General features: G+C 36.7%; 1 protein-coding gene across 1 annotated transcript in view; it reads left to right on the forward strand.

Annotated features, from left to right (window-relative positions):
* The window catches only part of KCNH5 (potassium voltage-gated channel subfamily H member 5), a 252,358-nt gene that overhangs the window by 9,178 nt on the left and 225,807 nt on the right, over positions 1-17,373 (forward strand). Inside the window, exon 2 of the mRNA XM_036434639.2 lies at positions 13,728-13,851. Within this exon, the coding sequence (XP_036290532.1) occupies positions 13,728-13,851 (124 nt within the window). The remainder of the gene's footprint in view (positions 1-13,727; positions 13,852-17,373) is intronic.

Here is a 17,373-nt window from a genome sequence, read left to right on the forward strand (position 1 = left end):
AAGCACACAGAGACCACACAGAGCCAGGCAAGTAAAAAAAAATTTTTTTTAAAGTATATGTGTAGGCTATATTTAGACCATAAGATGCAGGGACTTTTTCCCCCCACTTCTGGGGGAAAAAAAGTGCGTCTTATGGTCCGAAAAATACGGTAACTGAAATAGTTACCATCACTTTTGTTCACATCTCCAAGGGCTTAAAAGCTCAACTATTTTATGAGCTTTTAAGAAAGAACTGTTTAGAAGTTTGTATATTCCATTTAAATTAATTTTAAAACAATTTTGCAGTTAGGAGTTACTGATGGCAAGTTTTATCATTGAGAATTGTTTCTTAGTATCTTTTGAGTGTTTTGCCTTGAGGAGTAGCTTACAGTCCTATTCTGTATTCAGTGGAAGAGGGAAAATGGATTTTGGCAATTTAGAGATTGTAGAGCCAGCCTCAGATCACCGAGTTTAACTTAAAAAAATCAACTCACTTGGATTGAGGAGGAAAGTTAACCTTTATCCTGATTTTTCTCTAGAAGTCTTTTTTTTTGGGGGGGGGGGTTAGGGGGCAAATTAAAACACAACGAGTTTGTTTTCACATATATAGTTATAGCATTGAGAAAATAGAGGAGTTTTTCAATGAAACTTAAATAATCCCAGAGTGAAGTCCCTTAAAAACAACTTTCATTCTTTTGCTTGATCCTCATCCTCTTTCTAATTAATCATTCATTAATTCAATAAAAATAATATTGAGTGCCTACTGTGTGCTAAACACTGATCTAAGCACTGGGGGTGCATAATGAACACAACGATAATAATGATACCTTAAAAAATGTGAGAGCAGTGTACACATTGGTTAAGAGCCATAGGTTCTGGAAGTTTGCACTAGAGTCCTGGCTCTGATGTTTACTAGCTCTGTGACTTATGTATCTGTACCTAGTTTTCTCCTCTATAAAATACAACTAATAATAGTACCTAGTTTATGGTGTTGGAGAGGTAATATGTGTAAAGTGCTAAGAACAGTATCTGGTATATATTATAAGAAACAGTATCAGTATCAGTGCTGTTAGTTATTGTCATCATTTAGACTTTTAAATCTTTGAATGCACCATCTGTAATTGATGCCTTTACTTCTTGGTCACCATTTCCTTTTGTATCTGTTTTCAACTGATGTTGAAGCTCCCTAAAGGGTTACATACAAGTGAGCATTCTTGTGAATCTAAAGGCCTTTTATTTGTTCGTATTTTCCTGGGTTCATAGGATTTGAGACTGTGCTCCCCTACCCTCTCCATCTCCATGTTCACCTTTTGGATTTCATGCCTGCACTTCCTCCTGCCCTTTCCCCTGGGTTCTCTTTCTGTTCCCTTTTGCCTCTCCTCTTCTCCCCATCCATCCCTTCTCCTTCTCTTCTTCTCCCTTCTGAAGAGTGAATAGTCATCCATCATCCGAGTTCAATCTTCAGCCGTCTTTCTTACATCTTCACCCTCCTCTTCAGAGCACATTCATCCTCTGTGCTGGCTCTGTCCTCTGTGTGTTCCAGTCCCGGGTTTCCAATGGCCTGTAAATTCCTTCTCTTATACTTCTCACAAGTCAACTGCAACTCAAATGGCCAGAACAAAATGGCTTCAAACAGACTTAATTTCTTTGGTATTTCCTCATTTTTTGTCAATGGTAGTATGATGTAATTATCTTTTACATGGGTATAAATTAATTCACTCACTCTGCACACAGCACATATGGAGGGTATAAAAGAAATACATGGCACCCTCAAGAAAGTTCAGTTGGTTAAGAGTGTTATCTCAATATGCCAAGGTTGCAGGTTCAGTTCCCGATCATTTATTACTTTTTAGAGAGAAATGGTAAGGAGAAGGAGAGAAAAAGGGAGAAGGAGAGAAAGGGGGAGAGGGAGAGAGAGTTATTTGTTGTTCCACTTATTTTATTGCTTCTTTTTAAAAAAAATATATTTTATTGATTTTTTACAGAGAGGAAGGAAGAGAGATAGAGAGCTAGAAACGTCGATGAAAGAGAAACATCGACCAGCTGCCTCTTGCACACCCCCCACCAGGGATGTGCCCACAACCAACGTACGTGCCCTTGACCGGAATTGAACCTGGGACCTTTAAATCTGCAGACTGACGCTCTACCGCTGAGCCAAACCGGTTTCGGCTTTTGTTGCTTTTTATTGTGACCTGGCCAGGGATTGAACCTACAACCATGGCATATTAAGATGACACTCTTAACTAACTGAACTACCTGTATGTTGCCATGTGCTTCTTTTGTACCCTCTGTAAGTGGTTTGTGCGGAGTGAGTGAATTTATGCCCATTCACTATACTGGCTCATCTTAGGGCATGAAATACATCTGTAACTGACATCAAATGCAGCTAGTATATATACATATGATGGACCAAAGAAAGAATTAGACGAGGAAAGACATTATCCTATTCATTCCTAAAGCAATCTTTCTCTCTACTTGAGCAACAATAGCCAAGGTAACTGGTAATCTTTCTGGAACTCTATGGGGCCATTTCCAAGTTCAAAGAATAGTGTTTTCAACATATAATAGCAAAGGCATTCCCATCTTTATGACACAGACTTCTGTCCGGGCTTGAGCCTTTACCTACAGTGGGACACTAAGACTCTCCAGGATTATAATAACTATCTTTCAAGGTTGCTGGAAAAACTCAGCAAAGCCACAAATGAGCAGATCTTGCCCTTTGCCTCATCATAGTAAGGGCTTAATTAATATTCATCTTTTTCTGTTTTCTCTACGTAAGATAAGTAAGGATGGGCAGGTTTTCTTTTTCTTTTGTTTTCTTAACCTGAGGAAAGCAAAGAATTAGGAGTTGAGATTTTCATAAACTGGTGGATCTGAGCTTAAAAAGCATTTGGATTCACCTTATCAAGATTGAAGAAAAAGAAACACACAAAAACCGAAAAGCAAAACAGACAGGCACCCCCCTTCTCTATGCAACAAAAGTCTATTACTTATGGCCAAAGAAATATCAGTTCTCCTCACCTCAGTAAGTGGCAAAGCTAGGAGAAGCTGAGGAAGGCAGAAATATCAGCCTCTTTTTGTAACTGGCCCAGTGAAGTCTAACCAAAGGAGAGAAATGAATTGAATTTGTGGTCTGTAGCTCCTAGTGCATAGATAGTAGAAATTAAAAAACAAAACCACACAAAAAAACCAAAAAAAAAAACGGGGTTGGGGGAGAACCAAAGCTTCAGAAAATTAATTGGATAGTAAATGTATTTAGAAAAGCCTTGCTTGTTTTTCTAGTGGGTGTGCAGGTTAGACTAGTCTTTTAATTGAAATTCTTCATAGTTATCTTGTCATTAGTGCTTGATTGCCTCAAAAGGTTAACTTCAAAGAAAATACATAATCCTTTCAGAACAGACACATTCATTTGTAAAAACAAGGTTTGTTTATTCACAGGATTGAAAAATGATGCTGAATCATTAAATATGCAATACTTTTTCCCTTGATAAACACATTATGACTGATTTAGCTTTTATCCAAGATTATATAATTAGTGGGTGTCTTATGGCTTCAGGTATTTTAAGAAATTCTATTGTAACAAAATCCAGTAAAAAAACCCCATCATTATCTCTATTTAGGTTAAGGTTTTTTTTTGTTGTATTTTGAGACTATGAGTTCTATAAGCCACTATTGCAGTCATATTTTTCTTCTAATGATTCTGACCAGTGTTTTTAAAAAAATCCATTTTCTTATGCACAAAATACCAACTATTAAAAGTAGTTATTTTGAATTGTTGAACATTTTTGGTTTGTTTTGAAATTTTTCTATAACAAAATTGATATTATTCCTACCACTAGAATTTCAGAAATATGAAGTACCTCTTGCATTCTGAACCACTTTGGCTTAGATGGAAAAATAATGCCATCAAATAAACACAGAAACTTAAAATACACCTTTGATCTTGAAGGAGATGAAACATGGAGGCATATTTTTAAATTTGATGACAGCTGAACACATTTGAATAAATTAACAGATTTTTTTTTTGCATATTTCAAACTCCCACAGTGATGGTCTGTCTATTGTTGCCAATATAATTATATAATAATTAGTATCACTGTGGAAGGCACAAAGTTTATGTGTTGACACACACACATTCACACACACTATCCTATATAATAAAAGCCTAATATGCTAAGTGTCCAACCGTTCATTGGGCCCTTTGACCAGTTGCTATGAAGTGCATTGACCACCAGGGAGTAGAGGCTTCAGCTTGCAGGTTAGGTTGCTGCTGAAGTCCTGCTGATTGGGACTGGGCAAGATGAGCTGGACAGGCCCTGGACGAACCTGTGTACCAGGCTGGTTTTGGCCCAGGCCCCACAGGCCAGGCCGAAAGACCCCAGCAGTGCACGAATCCATGCACTGGGCCTCTAGTTATATGTATTTCTTTGTAGAATATTAGGATATAGGTATATTGTAAAGACAGGAAAGATAGCAGTCTTTTATTCTGTTGTTGATATAGTAGAAGGCAATGTACCTCCCAGAAGTCAACATTGCATATGTTGGTCATGGCATATAAATTATTTATGCTTTTGCTTAGTCACATATTCCAAGACTGTATTTAACCCAGGAAATATTTTGTTGTTACTATTCTATGAAACTTAAATATATGTATATATATAGCTCACCCAGAAAACAAGATTAAAAAAATATATATACTTATGATTTAAATCCACAAGTTTCCAGAGTGCAGGGAAATCTGCTATTTTTGTATTTTATTTTATTTTATTTTATTTTATTTTATTTTATTTTATTTTATTTTATTTTATTTTATTGCAGAATTGTCAATTCTTAAAAAAAAAAAAATCTAGCACAGTCCTTATTTATATTCCTGACAATGTCTAGCATTGCTCTAGTTATTATTCATTGCTATGTGACTTTAAATAAGAATCAGAATATTTATATTTGATTTGATCATTTAACAAGTATTTGCAGGTATGCAGATATGTTCCCTGATCTCATGGAACTTAGAATCTAGTAGAAAGACAGGCATTCAAAAAATTGACATAAAATATATCATTACAAATTGTGTAAGCAGTTTGAGGAAAGAGGGGAGGGTGCCATGGTTAAGTGTACTAGGGACTGGGAGCAAGAAGAAATAACCCTGGTAAATATATATATGCACCCAATATGGGAGCACCCAAATACATAAAAAAGCTGCTGGAGGACATTAAGGGAGAGATTAATAGCAATACAATCATAGTAGGAGATTTTAATACCCACTGTCACCCTTGGACAAATCATCTAAACAAAAAATCAGCAAAGAAATATCAATCCTAAATGACTCACTAGACCAGATGGAATTAATCGACTTCTTCAGAACATTCCACCCCAAAGCCACACAATATACATTCTTCTCAAGTGCACATGGGACATTCTCAAAGATAGACCACATTTTGGGGCATAGGCAAAGTCTCTTCAAATTCAAGAAGATAGAAATCATATCAAGCATCTTCTCAGATCATAGTGGCATAAAACTGGAAATTAACTACAATAAAAATAATCCAAAGAAATCAAATACATGGAGACTAAACAGCATGTTATTAAACAAGGACTGGGTTACCAGAGAAATCAAGGAAGAATTTAAAAGCCTCCTGGAACCAAATGACAATGAAAACACAACAATCCAAAATCTATGGGACACAGCAAAAGCAGTTTTGAGAGGGAAGTTCATATCCCTACAAGCCTATTACAAAAAACAAGAAAAAATGGTAACAAATTATCTAACTCTACAACTCAAAGAGTTAGAAAAGCCCAGTGTAAGCAGAAGGAAGGAAATAACAAAAATCAGAGCGGAGATAAACGACATAGAGACCAAAGAAACAATACATAAGATCAACAAAACCAAGAGCTGGCTCTTTGAAAGGATAAACAAGATAGATGAACTTCTAGCCAGGCTAACAGAAAACAAAGAGAGAGTACTCAAATAAACAAAATCAGAAATGAAAGAGGTGAAATAACAACAGATCCCGCCGAAATACAAGGGATCGTTACAAAATACTACAAACAACTCTATTCCGACAAACTGAACAACCTGGAGGAAATGGACATATTCCTAGAAAAATACAAACTTTCAAAACTCAATCAGGAAGAATCTAAAAATCTCAATAGTCCTGTGACTTGGGAAGAAATTGAAACAGTCATCAAAAAGCTTCCAGCAAACAAAAGCCCAGGGCCAGGTGGCTTCACAGGAGAGTTTTACCAAACATTCAAGGAAGAACTAAAACCTATCCTCCTCAGACTATTCCAAAAAATTCAAGAGGAAGGAACACTTCCAAACTCCTTCTATGAAGCCAGCATCACCCTAATACCAAAACCAGATAAAGATAACTCAATGAAAGAGAATTACAGGCCAATATCCCTCATGAACATAGATGCCAAAATCCTCAACAAAATTCTAGCAAATCGGCTCTCGCAGAACATCACAAAGATCATACACCATGACCAAGTAGGATTTATTCAGGGACTGCAAGGATGGTACAATATCCGCAAATCAATAAAAGTGATACATCACATAAACAAATTGAAAGATAAAAATCATATAGTCATATCAATTGATGCAGAAAAAGCATTTGATAAAATCCAACACCCTTTCCTGATAAAAACTCTCAACAAGGTGGGAGTACAAGGATCATACCTCAACATAAGAAAAGCTATATATGATAAACCCACAGCCAAGATCATACTCAATGGACAAAAACTAAAACCATTCCCTCTAAGAACAGGAACAAGACAGGGATGCCCACTATCACCACTCCTCTTTGACACAGTACTGGAAGTACTAGCCATTGCAATTAGACAAGTAGAGGAAATAAAAGGCATCCAAATTGGAAAAAAAAACCAAGTAAAGTTATCCTTATTTGCAGACGACATGCTATTGTACATAAAAAACCCAAAAGACTCCATTAAAATACTAATTGACTTAATAAATGAATTTGGCAATGTAGCAGGATACAAAATTAATGCCAAGAAATCCATGGCATTTCTATACACCAACAGTGAAATTACAGAAACAGAGACTAAAAAAGCAATTCCATTTACCATCGCTCCAAAAAAAAATTAAGGTATCTAGGAATAAATTTAACTAAGGAAGTAAAGGACCTATTTGTGGAAAACTACACGACACTGAAGAAAGAGATAGAGGAAGATGTAAAGAGATGGAAGAACATACCATGTTCATGGATTGGTAGAATCAACATCATCAAAATGTCCATACTTCCTAAAGCAATCTATAGGTTCAATGCACTCCCCATTAAAATACCAAGGGCATATTTCACTGACTTAGAAAGAACTCTCCAAAAGTTCATTTGGAACAATAAAAGACCCTGAATAGGCACAGCAATCCTGAGAAAGAAGAGTAAAGTAGGAGGGATCTCAATATCAGACTTCAAGCTGTATTACAAAGCCACTGTTCTCAAAACAGCCTGGTACTGGCACAAGAATAGACATATAGATCAATAGAATAGAATCGAGAACCCAGATATCAACCCAAATCACTATGCTCAATTAATATTTGACAAAGGAGGCACGAATATACAATGGAGTCAAGACAGTTTCTTCAATAAATGGTGTTGGGAAAATTGAACAGATACATGCAAAAGAATGAAACTAGATCACCAACTTATGCCATACACAAAAATAAACTCAAAATGGATACAGGACTTAAACATCAGACGGGAAACCATAAAAATATTAGAAGCATCCACAGGCAGCAAAATCTCAGACGTATGCCAAAAGAACTTCTTCACTGATACTGCCCCTAGGGCAATGGAAGCTAAAGAGAAAATAAACAAATGGGCCTACATCAAAATAGAAAGCTTTTTTACAGCAAAAGAAACCATCAACAAAACAACAAGAAAGTCCACGGTGTGGGAGAACATATTTGCAAATGATACCACTGATAAAGGTTTAATCTCCAACATCTACTGACAGCTTTATACAACTAAATAAAAGGAAGATGAATGATCCAATTAAAAAATGGACAATGGACCTAAATAGAATATTCTCAAAAGAAGACAGAAGGAAGGCCAAAAGGCACATGAAAACATGCTCAAAGTCACTAATTATTCGAGAGATGCAAATCAAAACAACAATGCGGTACCATCTCACACCTGTCAGAATAGCCAACATCGACAAATCAACAAACGGCAAGTGTTGGCAAGGTTGTGGAGAAAAAGGAACCCTCGTGCACTGCTGGTGGGAATGCAGACTGGTGCAACCACTGTGGAGAGCAGTGTGGAGTTTCCTCAAAAAACTGAAAATGGAACTCCCATTTGACTCAGTAACCCCACTTTTAGGAATATATCCCAAGAAACTAGAAACACCAATCAGAAAGGATATATGCACCCCTATGTTCATAGCAGCACAATCTACAATAGCTAGAATCTGGAAACAGCCTAGGTGCCCGTCAGCAGATGATTGGATCAAAAAACCATGGTACATCTACACAATGAAATACTATGCTGCCATAAAAAAGAAGGAATTCTCATCATTTGCAGCAACCTGGATGGAATTGGAGAACATCATGCTGAGTGAAATAAGCCAGTCAATGAAAGAGAAACACCACATGACCTCACTCATTTATGGATAATAAAGAACATTATAAACCGATGAACCAAAAGATAGATATAGAGACAGTAAAACAATAAGCAGACTGTCAAATTACAGAGGGAAGGGTAGGGAAATCTGGGGGAGATAATAGATCAATCGAAGGACTTGTATACATGCATTTAAGTACAGCCAATGGACATAAAACTCTGGGGAGAGAGGGTGTGTATGGGAGGGGGGGATGTTAAAATATGTACACAAAGAATAATTTAATAAAAAAAAAAGTGTACTAGAGACTAGTTTTGATTGGGAGATGGTGTCAGGAAAGGTCTTTCTAAGGAAGTTGTGCCAAATTGAGACTTAAATCAAGAGGTATGTAGATGGTAAGTGGGCAGAGGAGGATTTCAGGCAAAGAAAACATGTGAACATGTTTATATTTGATTTGATCATTTAACAAGGAGGGAGAGAGAAAGTGACTGGTTAAGTTTGTGAAGCTTAAAGGCCAGTGCAGTTGGATTGCAGTGGGAAAGAAGAATAAGATGGGAAGCAAGGGAATGGGTGTCAATTAGGGGCCTGGCTCTTCAGGGCCAGGATTTTGCAATATAGTCCACGGCAGTGGTCAAGTCTGACCACAAGGGTTACCTGTTGTGTAACCACAAGTTGGATTGGAGGGAGAAGGAGGGATGCTAGGGGACCAGCTAAGAGACTATGACAATAGTCCAGGCAAGAGATGAAGGTGACATGGCCTGGGATGGTAGCAGTAAAGATGAAGAGAAGTGGATACCTCTAACATGTTTTAGCGCTCTCTCTCTCTCTCTCTCTCTCTCCCTCTCTCTCTCTCTCTGTTGGAATTATTAGGGTTTAGTGATATATTGGATGTCATGAATGAGGGAGTATAAGGATAACTTTCAGGTTTTTTACTCAAGCATTTGGGGATAGATAGATTGAGGTAGGGAAGATTTCCCTAAAATGGGGAGAACTGAAGACAGCCAGATTGGAGTGATGCTTGTAGAGATCACTTGCATTATCAATTTGTTATCTAGCTTCCTTTTTATTCCCTTGAAGTAAAAAAAAAAAAAAAAAAAAATGCAACCCAAGGGAACTTAGCGTGACCACATACAGAGGTGGTTCTACTTATAGACGTTCAGAAAAGAACATCCCAGGCCAGGCAATTAGCTTGGTCAGTTTGCTCTTGTGGATTAGAAAATGTAGCTTCAGATTCTAATAAGAGCTCCATTCAGACTTGAAACAAATGTTAAATAAAGCCAAAATTTCAAACAGAAACCTGACTTTCTAATGAATATTTGACAGTCAGCATTGTTGAAATACCCTCTTCCACCAATCTCTTGTAGAAAATGTTAGTGATTATTGCTACGTGGATTTTGTTGTGTTGCTTTTAAGCTTCAGATTTCTCTTCTTGATCTTTGGAATATGCATTTTGTAGCTTTTTGAATCAGAGGATTGGGGAGGTTTGGGTAACTTGGAGCTTCAACAGCTGCTTTCAAGTCCCTCTTGGAGGATCAGGGATCTGGTAAACATCTTGAAATAGCCCTGAGCCGGGTTCCATTTCTCTCTGCTGGAGGGGCTCAGTGGAGGGTTTTAGGGTTTTTAGAATAAGAGTGATGATTTCCCCAAAGTAGGACTAAGAGAGTACAGTCAGTGGGAAAATCCAGTTGACTTTCCTCAGAAGCCACCCTAGACCTTGGAAAAACTGTAAATGAGCAAAAGTGTTTTAGTGTTTCGGTGTCTTTTTGTGAAGTTCGTTCCCTTCACCTCCACTCCATGTCTCTTTGTCAGCACTCTAGAATTCTTTTGTATGTCTTAGCACTTCTTAAAATATCTTAAAACTTCTCTGTGCTAGTGTTCTGCATTATATCCCCAGGGTCATTTGCATAACAAAGATGGGGCAGGAAAGGGAGGAGGAGAAAGATTTAACCTTCCTCTCCATTGTCAACGTGCATAAAACTTCTGGATCAGAACACACAGTTTTCATAAAAACAAAACAAAAATAAACCCACAAAACTGTCCAAATCATGTCAGATACAGGTATTTTTGGAGCAGCTCAGAGGAAAACATTCTTTTATTGGAATTGCTGTAGATAGGAAAGAAACATTCACATACTTTCATATTATTTTCATTGACTGACTATAACTTCTCTTCTTCCAGAAATTTAAAAAAATATATATTTTATTGATTTTTTACAGAGAGGAAAGGAGAGATATAGAGAGCTAGAAACGTCAAAGAGAGAGAAACATAGACCAGCTGCCTCTTGCACACACCCTACTGGGGATGTGCCCACAACTCAAGTACATGCCCTTGACCGGAATTGAACCTGGGACCTTTCAGTCCACAGACCTACGCTCTACCACTGAGCCAAACCGGTTTCGACTTCCAGAAATTTCTATCAGCTGGATTATTAACCAGTTTGCATATGATCTTCTTTAGGAATGGAATTAATATGCAGAGGTATTGAGTTGATGTAGTCATTTTCTTATTGTCTGAAGGAAGAGCACCGTAAAAAGGAAGTGCTTCTTTTACATTATAGCAAAACAAAAGCTTAGACAGCAGTTGGGAAATATAGAGTGATACAATACAAAGTCTTAGACAGTGAGGCCTGATTCTGTGTGTTTCCCCCACCACACACCCTTTTCCCAAGTTCCCTGAGTCCTTCCTTTAACTTTTCTGGCCTGCTTTCCCATTTATAAAAAAGAAGGAAAGTATGCACAAGATGAGTGCATTCACGAGCTTAGGGTCACCTGATGGTCTTGCTAAATTCAAGTTGGGGTGGGGCCCACATCTATATTGCTCATAAACTCTCAGGCGGTACAAGTCCACACTTTGAGTAGCAAGGTACTAGATTAAAGTTTTCCAAAGCTGGCTGAGCATGAGGCTTTTTTCCGTGCCTGTGTTTTTGTGTTCTACCTTGAGGGAGTCTGTTCAGGGTGCCTGCATTAGAATTTAGCAATCTGTATTTTCGACACTCATCCCAAGATTCTCTTGCGGCTGCCAGCATTTAGCAATTGTTGCATTAGTAAATTGGTGCTTCTCCACCCTGAATACACAGAAGAACCACCTGAGAAGATTTAAAAACAAATACTGATGCCTGGATCTTATTATTTCTGTTTCCAGTATCAACTTTCTCCTCTATTGCTTATTTCTCCCTTGATTGTTGTCACAGTTCTCTGGTTTTTAATTTTTATTTTTTTGCATGCCTAATAATTTTTAATTGTATACTGCCCATTGGGTTGACACATTGTAGAGATTTTTAATTATTTTTCCTCTGAAGAGGGGTGCATTTTATTTTAGCAGGTAGTTAAATTTTGGTGGGTCACCTTGATTATGATTTCAGCCGTGTGTGTGTGTGTGTGTGTGTGTGTGTGTGTGTGTGTGTGTGACAGAGAGAGAGAGAGAGAGAGAGAGAGAGAGAGAGAGAGAGAGAGAGAGAGAGAGAGAGAAGACTCACTTGTCTATATATTTTTTTTATCTTACTTAGACCTTTATTCTGGGATTTCTTTCCTACTCCTAAGCATGGCCTTCTGTGGCTTAAATGGAAATCTTGAGGAATTTACGAAGCTTCTCTAGCTTGATAGGACTTGAGCTCTGAAATTTGTCTTGTAGCCTTGGTTAGGCTGTGAAATTTCTGCCTGCTTCTTGGCCTTCTAGTCATTTCTAGATTTGAGTTCCTTGGTAGTCTTATCCTGTGTATGAACAGGTAAGAATATAAGGTAAATTCATGTATAGATTTATGACTCTTTATGTCAAAGCATTCTCCTTAACTTTAAGCTGCTCTGGAAGCCCCAAATTATGACCTTTGACTTTTCTACTTGAAATCTCTCACTCATGAACTGTACAGATTGGGAAGTGCTCACAGGGGAATGGACAGTTAAGTGAATATCACATTTAATGTATCTCCTTTTATTCAAGGATTTGTATTTTTCAGTTTCTGCCTACTTTTGTTTGATTTTCAGTGCCTTGAGACAGACTTTCCTTCATATTTGTCATATACTTCTTGTTTTAGCATCTATTCTGCTAAATTGTAATTGGTTGTCATATAATTGTCTTACTGAATATGTAAGTGTTTTGAGAGTAAATGGTTGATCTCCATTCTAGTCAATTATCTGACCCAGAATAGTGCCCTTTAGTTAGCAGCTACTTAGTAAATGTTGCATTGCATAGTGATTTTTTATGAAGACCAATTGTGAATCAGAATTTAAACTTAAAATTCTCTACTCATAAGTTAATTTATCTTTTTTGTACTCTACTCTGAATATAAGTTCAAAGGAGCTTATTTCAGGTAGATATTTTGAGTATTTTGAAGTGAAGTATTCCTTTTAAAAGTTGTAAGCTTTTAAAATATTTTTTTTCATTTTTATACCTTAATATTATTTTAATTTTAATTCATTTTAATGCTAACATATTTATCATGTTGTCTGAATATTGCTAAAGTTTTTGCCTAAGATTATTGGACTTTTAATCAAGATGGACATTAAAAGGTATTTTGTATTAATTTTTATACATAAAGTAAACCACTTATTTATGCAAAATAGTCCAGAGATGATTCTTTATTTAGACTAAAGAGAGTTTCCAAATTTTGTGTACCATATGGTTGAAAATATCTTTAAATAATTTTATTTTAAAAAGAACTCTTCAATGTTATTTTAAATTAGACTTCTTAAGATCAATTGAATTTATTCCATCATGTCCAAAATTATATTAATAGAATTTTTGGAGGAATCATCCAAGTTTGTTTCTGTTATCAAGTCCAATATTCCCAATTTGTGGAGAAATGATTGTAGCCCCAACCTTAATAAATCAACCTGTTTTTTAGGTATAATTATAGTCATTGACATTTTTAATATTAACCATACTTTGTTTTCATAGCTTAGAGTATACTTGAACATAAAGAGGTATTATATAAACTGGCTTTTCTGTTCAGTGGAGTTTTTAATTTGTATACAGGTCGTGTCCTTATTGCAGTCTCATTTGATGATCATGCTAAACTCGTTATGTCAGTTTCAAATATTGGTTTTATTATTTGTACCATAGAAAACCATAGTTGCATTTGTCTTATCTTTATGAATTTGTGTTTTTGGTTACTTGAAAGAAAGAAGTACATTGCTCAATGAAGCTAAAAACTTCCTTTTTTTTTCTTTCTTCTTTAGAATCAAGTTTCTTACTGGGAAATGCCCAGATTGTGGATTGGCCTGTAGTTTATAGTAATGACGGTTTTTGCAAACTCTCTGGGTATCATCGAGCTGACGTCATGCAGAAAAGCAGCACTTGCAGGTAGGTAATAGAACTAACAGCTCAGGAGCATTTTCTGAGGTTTCATGTTGAATATGGCTAAAAGGATTAAACTGATTTAAACAAGGATATAGTAATTTATAATAAATATACATTTGGTCTTCAACCTAAGTCCTGGTACAGAGCTCCTAAAAGGCTTGGCATTAAGAACAATAAAGGTGCCTTTTGTTATGTTAATAAGGTGACTATTGGAAAGCCCTTAGGCAATCTGAGGTTGTGGGCTGGTTGCCAGGAGAACCAAACACATGACTAGAGGGAGGTAACTTTTAGTATTCCCACCCCCATCACCTAAGAGAGGGATTGGAGGATAATCAAATGCCAGTGACCAATGATTTAATTGGTGGAGACTAAGTAATGAGGCCTCCATAAAAAGCCAAAAGACAAGGTTCGGAGCTTCTTGATTGGTGAATATCTGGAGGTGCCCGGAGAGTATCCTTTTTAAATAAACCAGTAATCTAATAGGTAAAATGTTTCTCTGAGCTCTGTGTGCTGCTCTAGCAAGTTAATCAAATCCAAGGAGGAGATGTGGGAACCTCTGATTTATAGCCTGTCCTTAGAAGTACAGGTGACAACCAGGGCTTGTGACTAGTGGCAGCTGAAGTGTGTGTGTGGGGGCTGTCTTTTAAAACTGAACCCCTAACTCGTGGCATCGGATGCTAGCTATTTCGGGATAGATAGTGTTGTGATTGAGTTGAATTATAGGACCCCCAGAATTGCTTGTTGTTGGTGTGGAGACCCTCCCACTTCCACCACACACATTGGAATTGGTACCAAAACCTGTTTACTCATTTGTAAAAACTGTAGGGTAAAAATTATGTTAAAATATTAAGGAGCTAAATTGTCAGTAGAAATATACAGCTTAAGAGTCATTGGTGAACATTTTTGCAGAGAGAAGGATTTTTGCATATCTGGGAATGTATGAATTCATCCAATAAATATTTTTTTGCCAACCTACTATGAGCCAGGAACTATCTGAAGAGCTGAATGATCAAAGGAGCATTCTACCTCAGGAAAGCACTGATGGGTGCTAAAACTGTCTTGAACAAAGTAGGGGAAACAATTTCCAATCAAGTAGGACATGGCTTATGAACACCTAAAGAACATCAAAATAAAGTCCTCATGCCCTGTATAAATCATACATACTTTGTAATGTTGGTACATTGTACCATTGCTATTTTGTTTGACTTATGTAAAAACAGATTCCGGCATTTATATTTATAAGAATTCTTTCAAGATATGCCATATCTGTGAGTTTAAAGAGTGTATTGCAAAAAAAGAGCATAAAAAAGAAAAGGAAATTCTATATAAGGAACCAATTTAGAACTGACAACTTTTCACAATATTTCAATACTGAGATGGTATGTTTTTCCCTTGAGCTAATTTTTCTTTAAAGATCTCATGTAACTAAGCACCAAAATTATGTTATTTTAGAACTGTGAGTGATCTGAATTATTTTCTATTCAAAATCTTTTGTTTCTCAGAGGGGAAAACCTAGGTGGAGTTTTATTATGGGATTTGTGCAGGGTCACTCACTCACAGTCGTGACATTCTTCTGAGTTAATAAACTATTATAATAACCATAATCTGCATGCCATCTTTCTTACAAACATAAACCTACTTTTGCTTACTCCTGTTCATTCTTCATCTTCACATAAGGCAAGGGTTCCTTCATACCATGAGTCCAAACCTGACTGCACATAGGAATCTCTTAGGTTTTACAAAACACAGATTCTCATACCTCACCTCTAACCTATTGAACCAAAATCAGCCAGAGTGGGTGTGTGGGGGCAGGGATGAGTACTTTTAACTGTCAGCTCCAATGGTTCTGATGCTTAGGTAGATTTGAGAAATAATCTGTTGAACCATCTTCTTTTTTTCCTCTATTAAATCATTCTCACATTGAGTCTTCACTCTCTGCTCCAAAATTGGGAAGCAAGCTGATGAAAAACTATGGCCCCTTATTGAAAAACTCCTTTCGGTAGCATTGATGCCTTTTGTGCCTTTATATCTGTTGGGTAGATATTAACTCTTGGGCTAGAACTTTTGTTAAGGTGTGTGTTGTAACTTCTGGGAGGTTAAGGTTTGTATGGAATATCTCTCTCCCTTATGCCTTAGAAGGGTTTAGGGTAGAAAAAGGTTAGTTTTATGCTAGATCTTACCTGTGGAACAGGCTCCATAAAAATTCTAGGGAATATAGATGCTCCCATACCCATTTCCTCTTCTTGGACTTTGGACATCCCATCATCTTACCCATGCCTATTTCAGGTGCCATCTTCAACCTGAAGATATTTATGATTTTCTCAACAAGATGTGGTTTCTCTCCTATGACTCCCATTAGCTCATCATGTGGCATTATCTTCTGGCCTTAAACTAACTAGCTTTCCTTTCTTCTGGGGTTTTTATTGCTATTGCTTTTGTTGTCGTTTTTGTTTTTGTATGTGGATCTATTGTGAAGTCCATGCTTCCCACGTATATATGCCTCTCTTCCCCTTATACACCACCCCAAGCCTGTTTTCTTTGGCAGGTGCAATTTTTCCTACAGAAAGTTCATTTGAAAAATGCTGGCATATTATACAATATTAGCATATTCTATCCCCTAAAAGAGTTGTTTTTTCCTTCCTAGCACCAGTGCCAGATTATAAATGCGTCAAAAATAAGGATTCCATCTTTCTCACTTTTGCATGCACTACAGGACACAGCTCAGTGTTTTGTGTCAGCATTGTTGAATTAGATTGTCTTGTTTTGCAGTAAACCCTAACTGAGATCTCACATGCCTCCATATAACATGCTTTTATTCACTGTATTTCATCCCAAGTGTTATGGTATTTATGGTGGGCAAGGGAGCAGAGAGCTTTGGATTATGTTATGCTTTTTCATTTTCCATTGTGGGAAGATGTCTCCCCCAAGCTCTGTTCCCTATTTTTAGAGGCTATTTTAAAAATGATATTATTTTTCAAAATGTGTTTTTGTTGATTTTTAGAGAGAGAGAGAGGAAAGGAGAAGGAGAGAGAGTGATAGAAACATCAACACTGATCCACTGCCTCCTGCATACTCCCTACTGGGAATTGAGCCTGAAACCTGGGCATATGACCTGACCAGGAATCAAACCATGACCTCCTGGTTCATGGGTCAAAACTCAACCACTGAGCAACACTGGCCAGGCCATATAGCTTTTTATTTTTTATTCCCTGTGTAAATCTATGAAAGACTTTGAATATGAGACAGAGGAAACAGAAGGAGGAAAGAAGAAAATTAAATACATGTTTAGAACTACAGTGTTAATGGCTAAAAGTTATTGTAGAGTTTTGGAATCACTGAATTCTGATTGAATATAGAGATAAATCATTTGACAATAAGGAGAGCCTTGTAAATAATTCAAAGAATTTTATTGATTATCATTATCAATGATATAAGAATAAGAAACTACAAAATCAGTGAGTATCAGTTTGTGTGAAAAAAATGACACTTTATATTCTGGAAAGAAAATAATCATCTCTATATACA

The sequence above is a fragment of the Pipistrellus kuhlii genome, unplaced genomic scaffold, assembly GCF_014108245.1.
Source record: "Pipistrellus kuhlii isolate mPipKuh1 unplaced genomic scaffold, mPipKuh1.p scaffold_m20_p_1, whole genome shotgun sequence".
Classification (NCBI taxonomy): Eukaryota; Metazoa; Chordata; class Mammalia; order Chiroptera; family Vespertilionidae; genus Pipistrellus; species Pipistrellus kuhlii.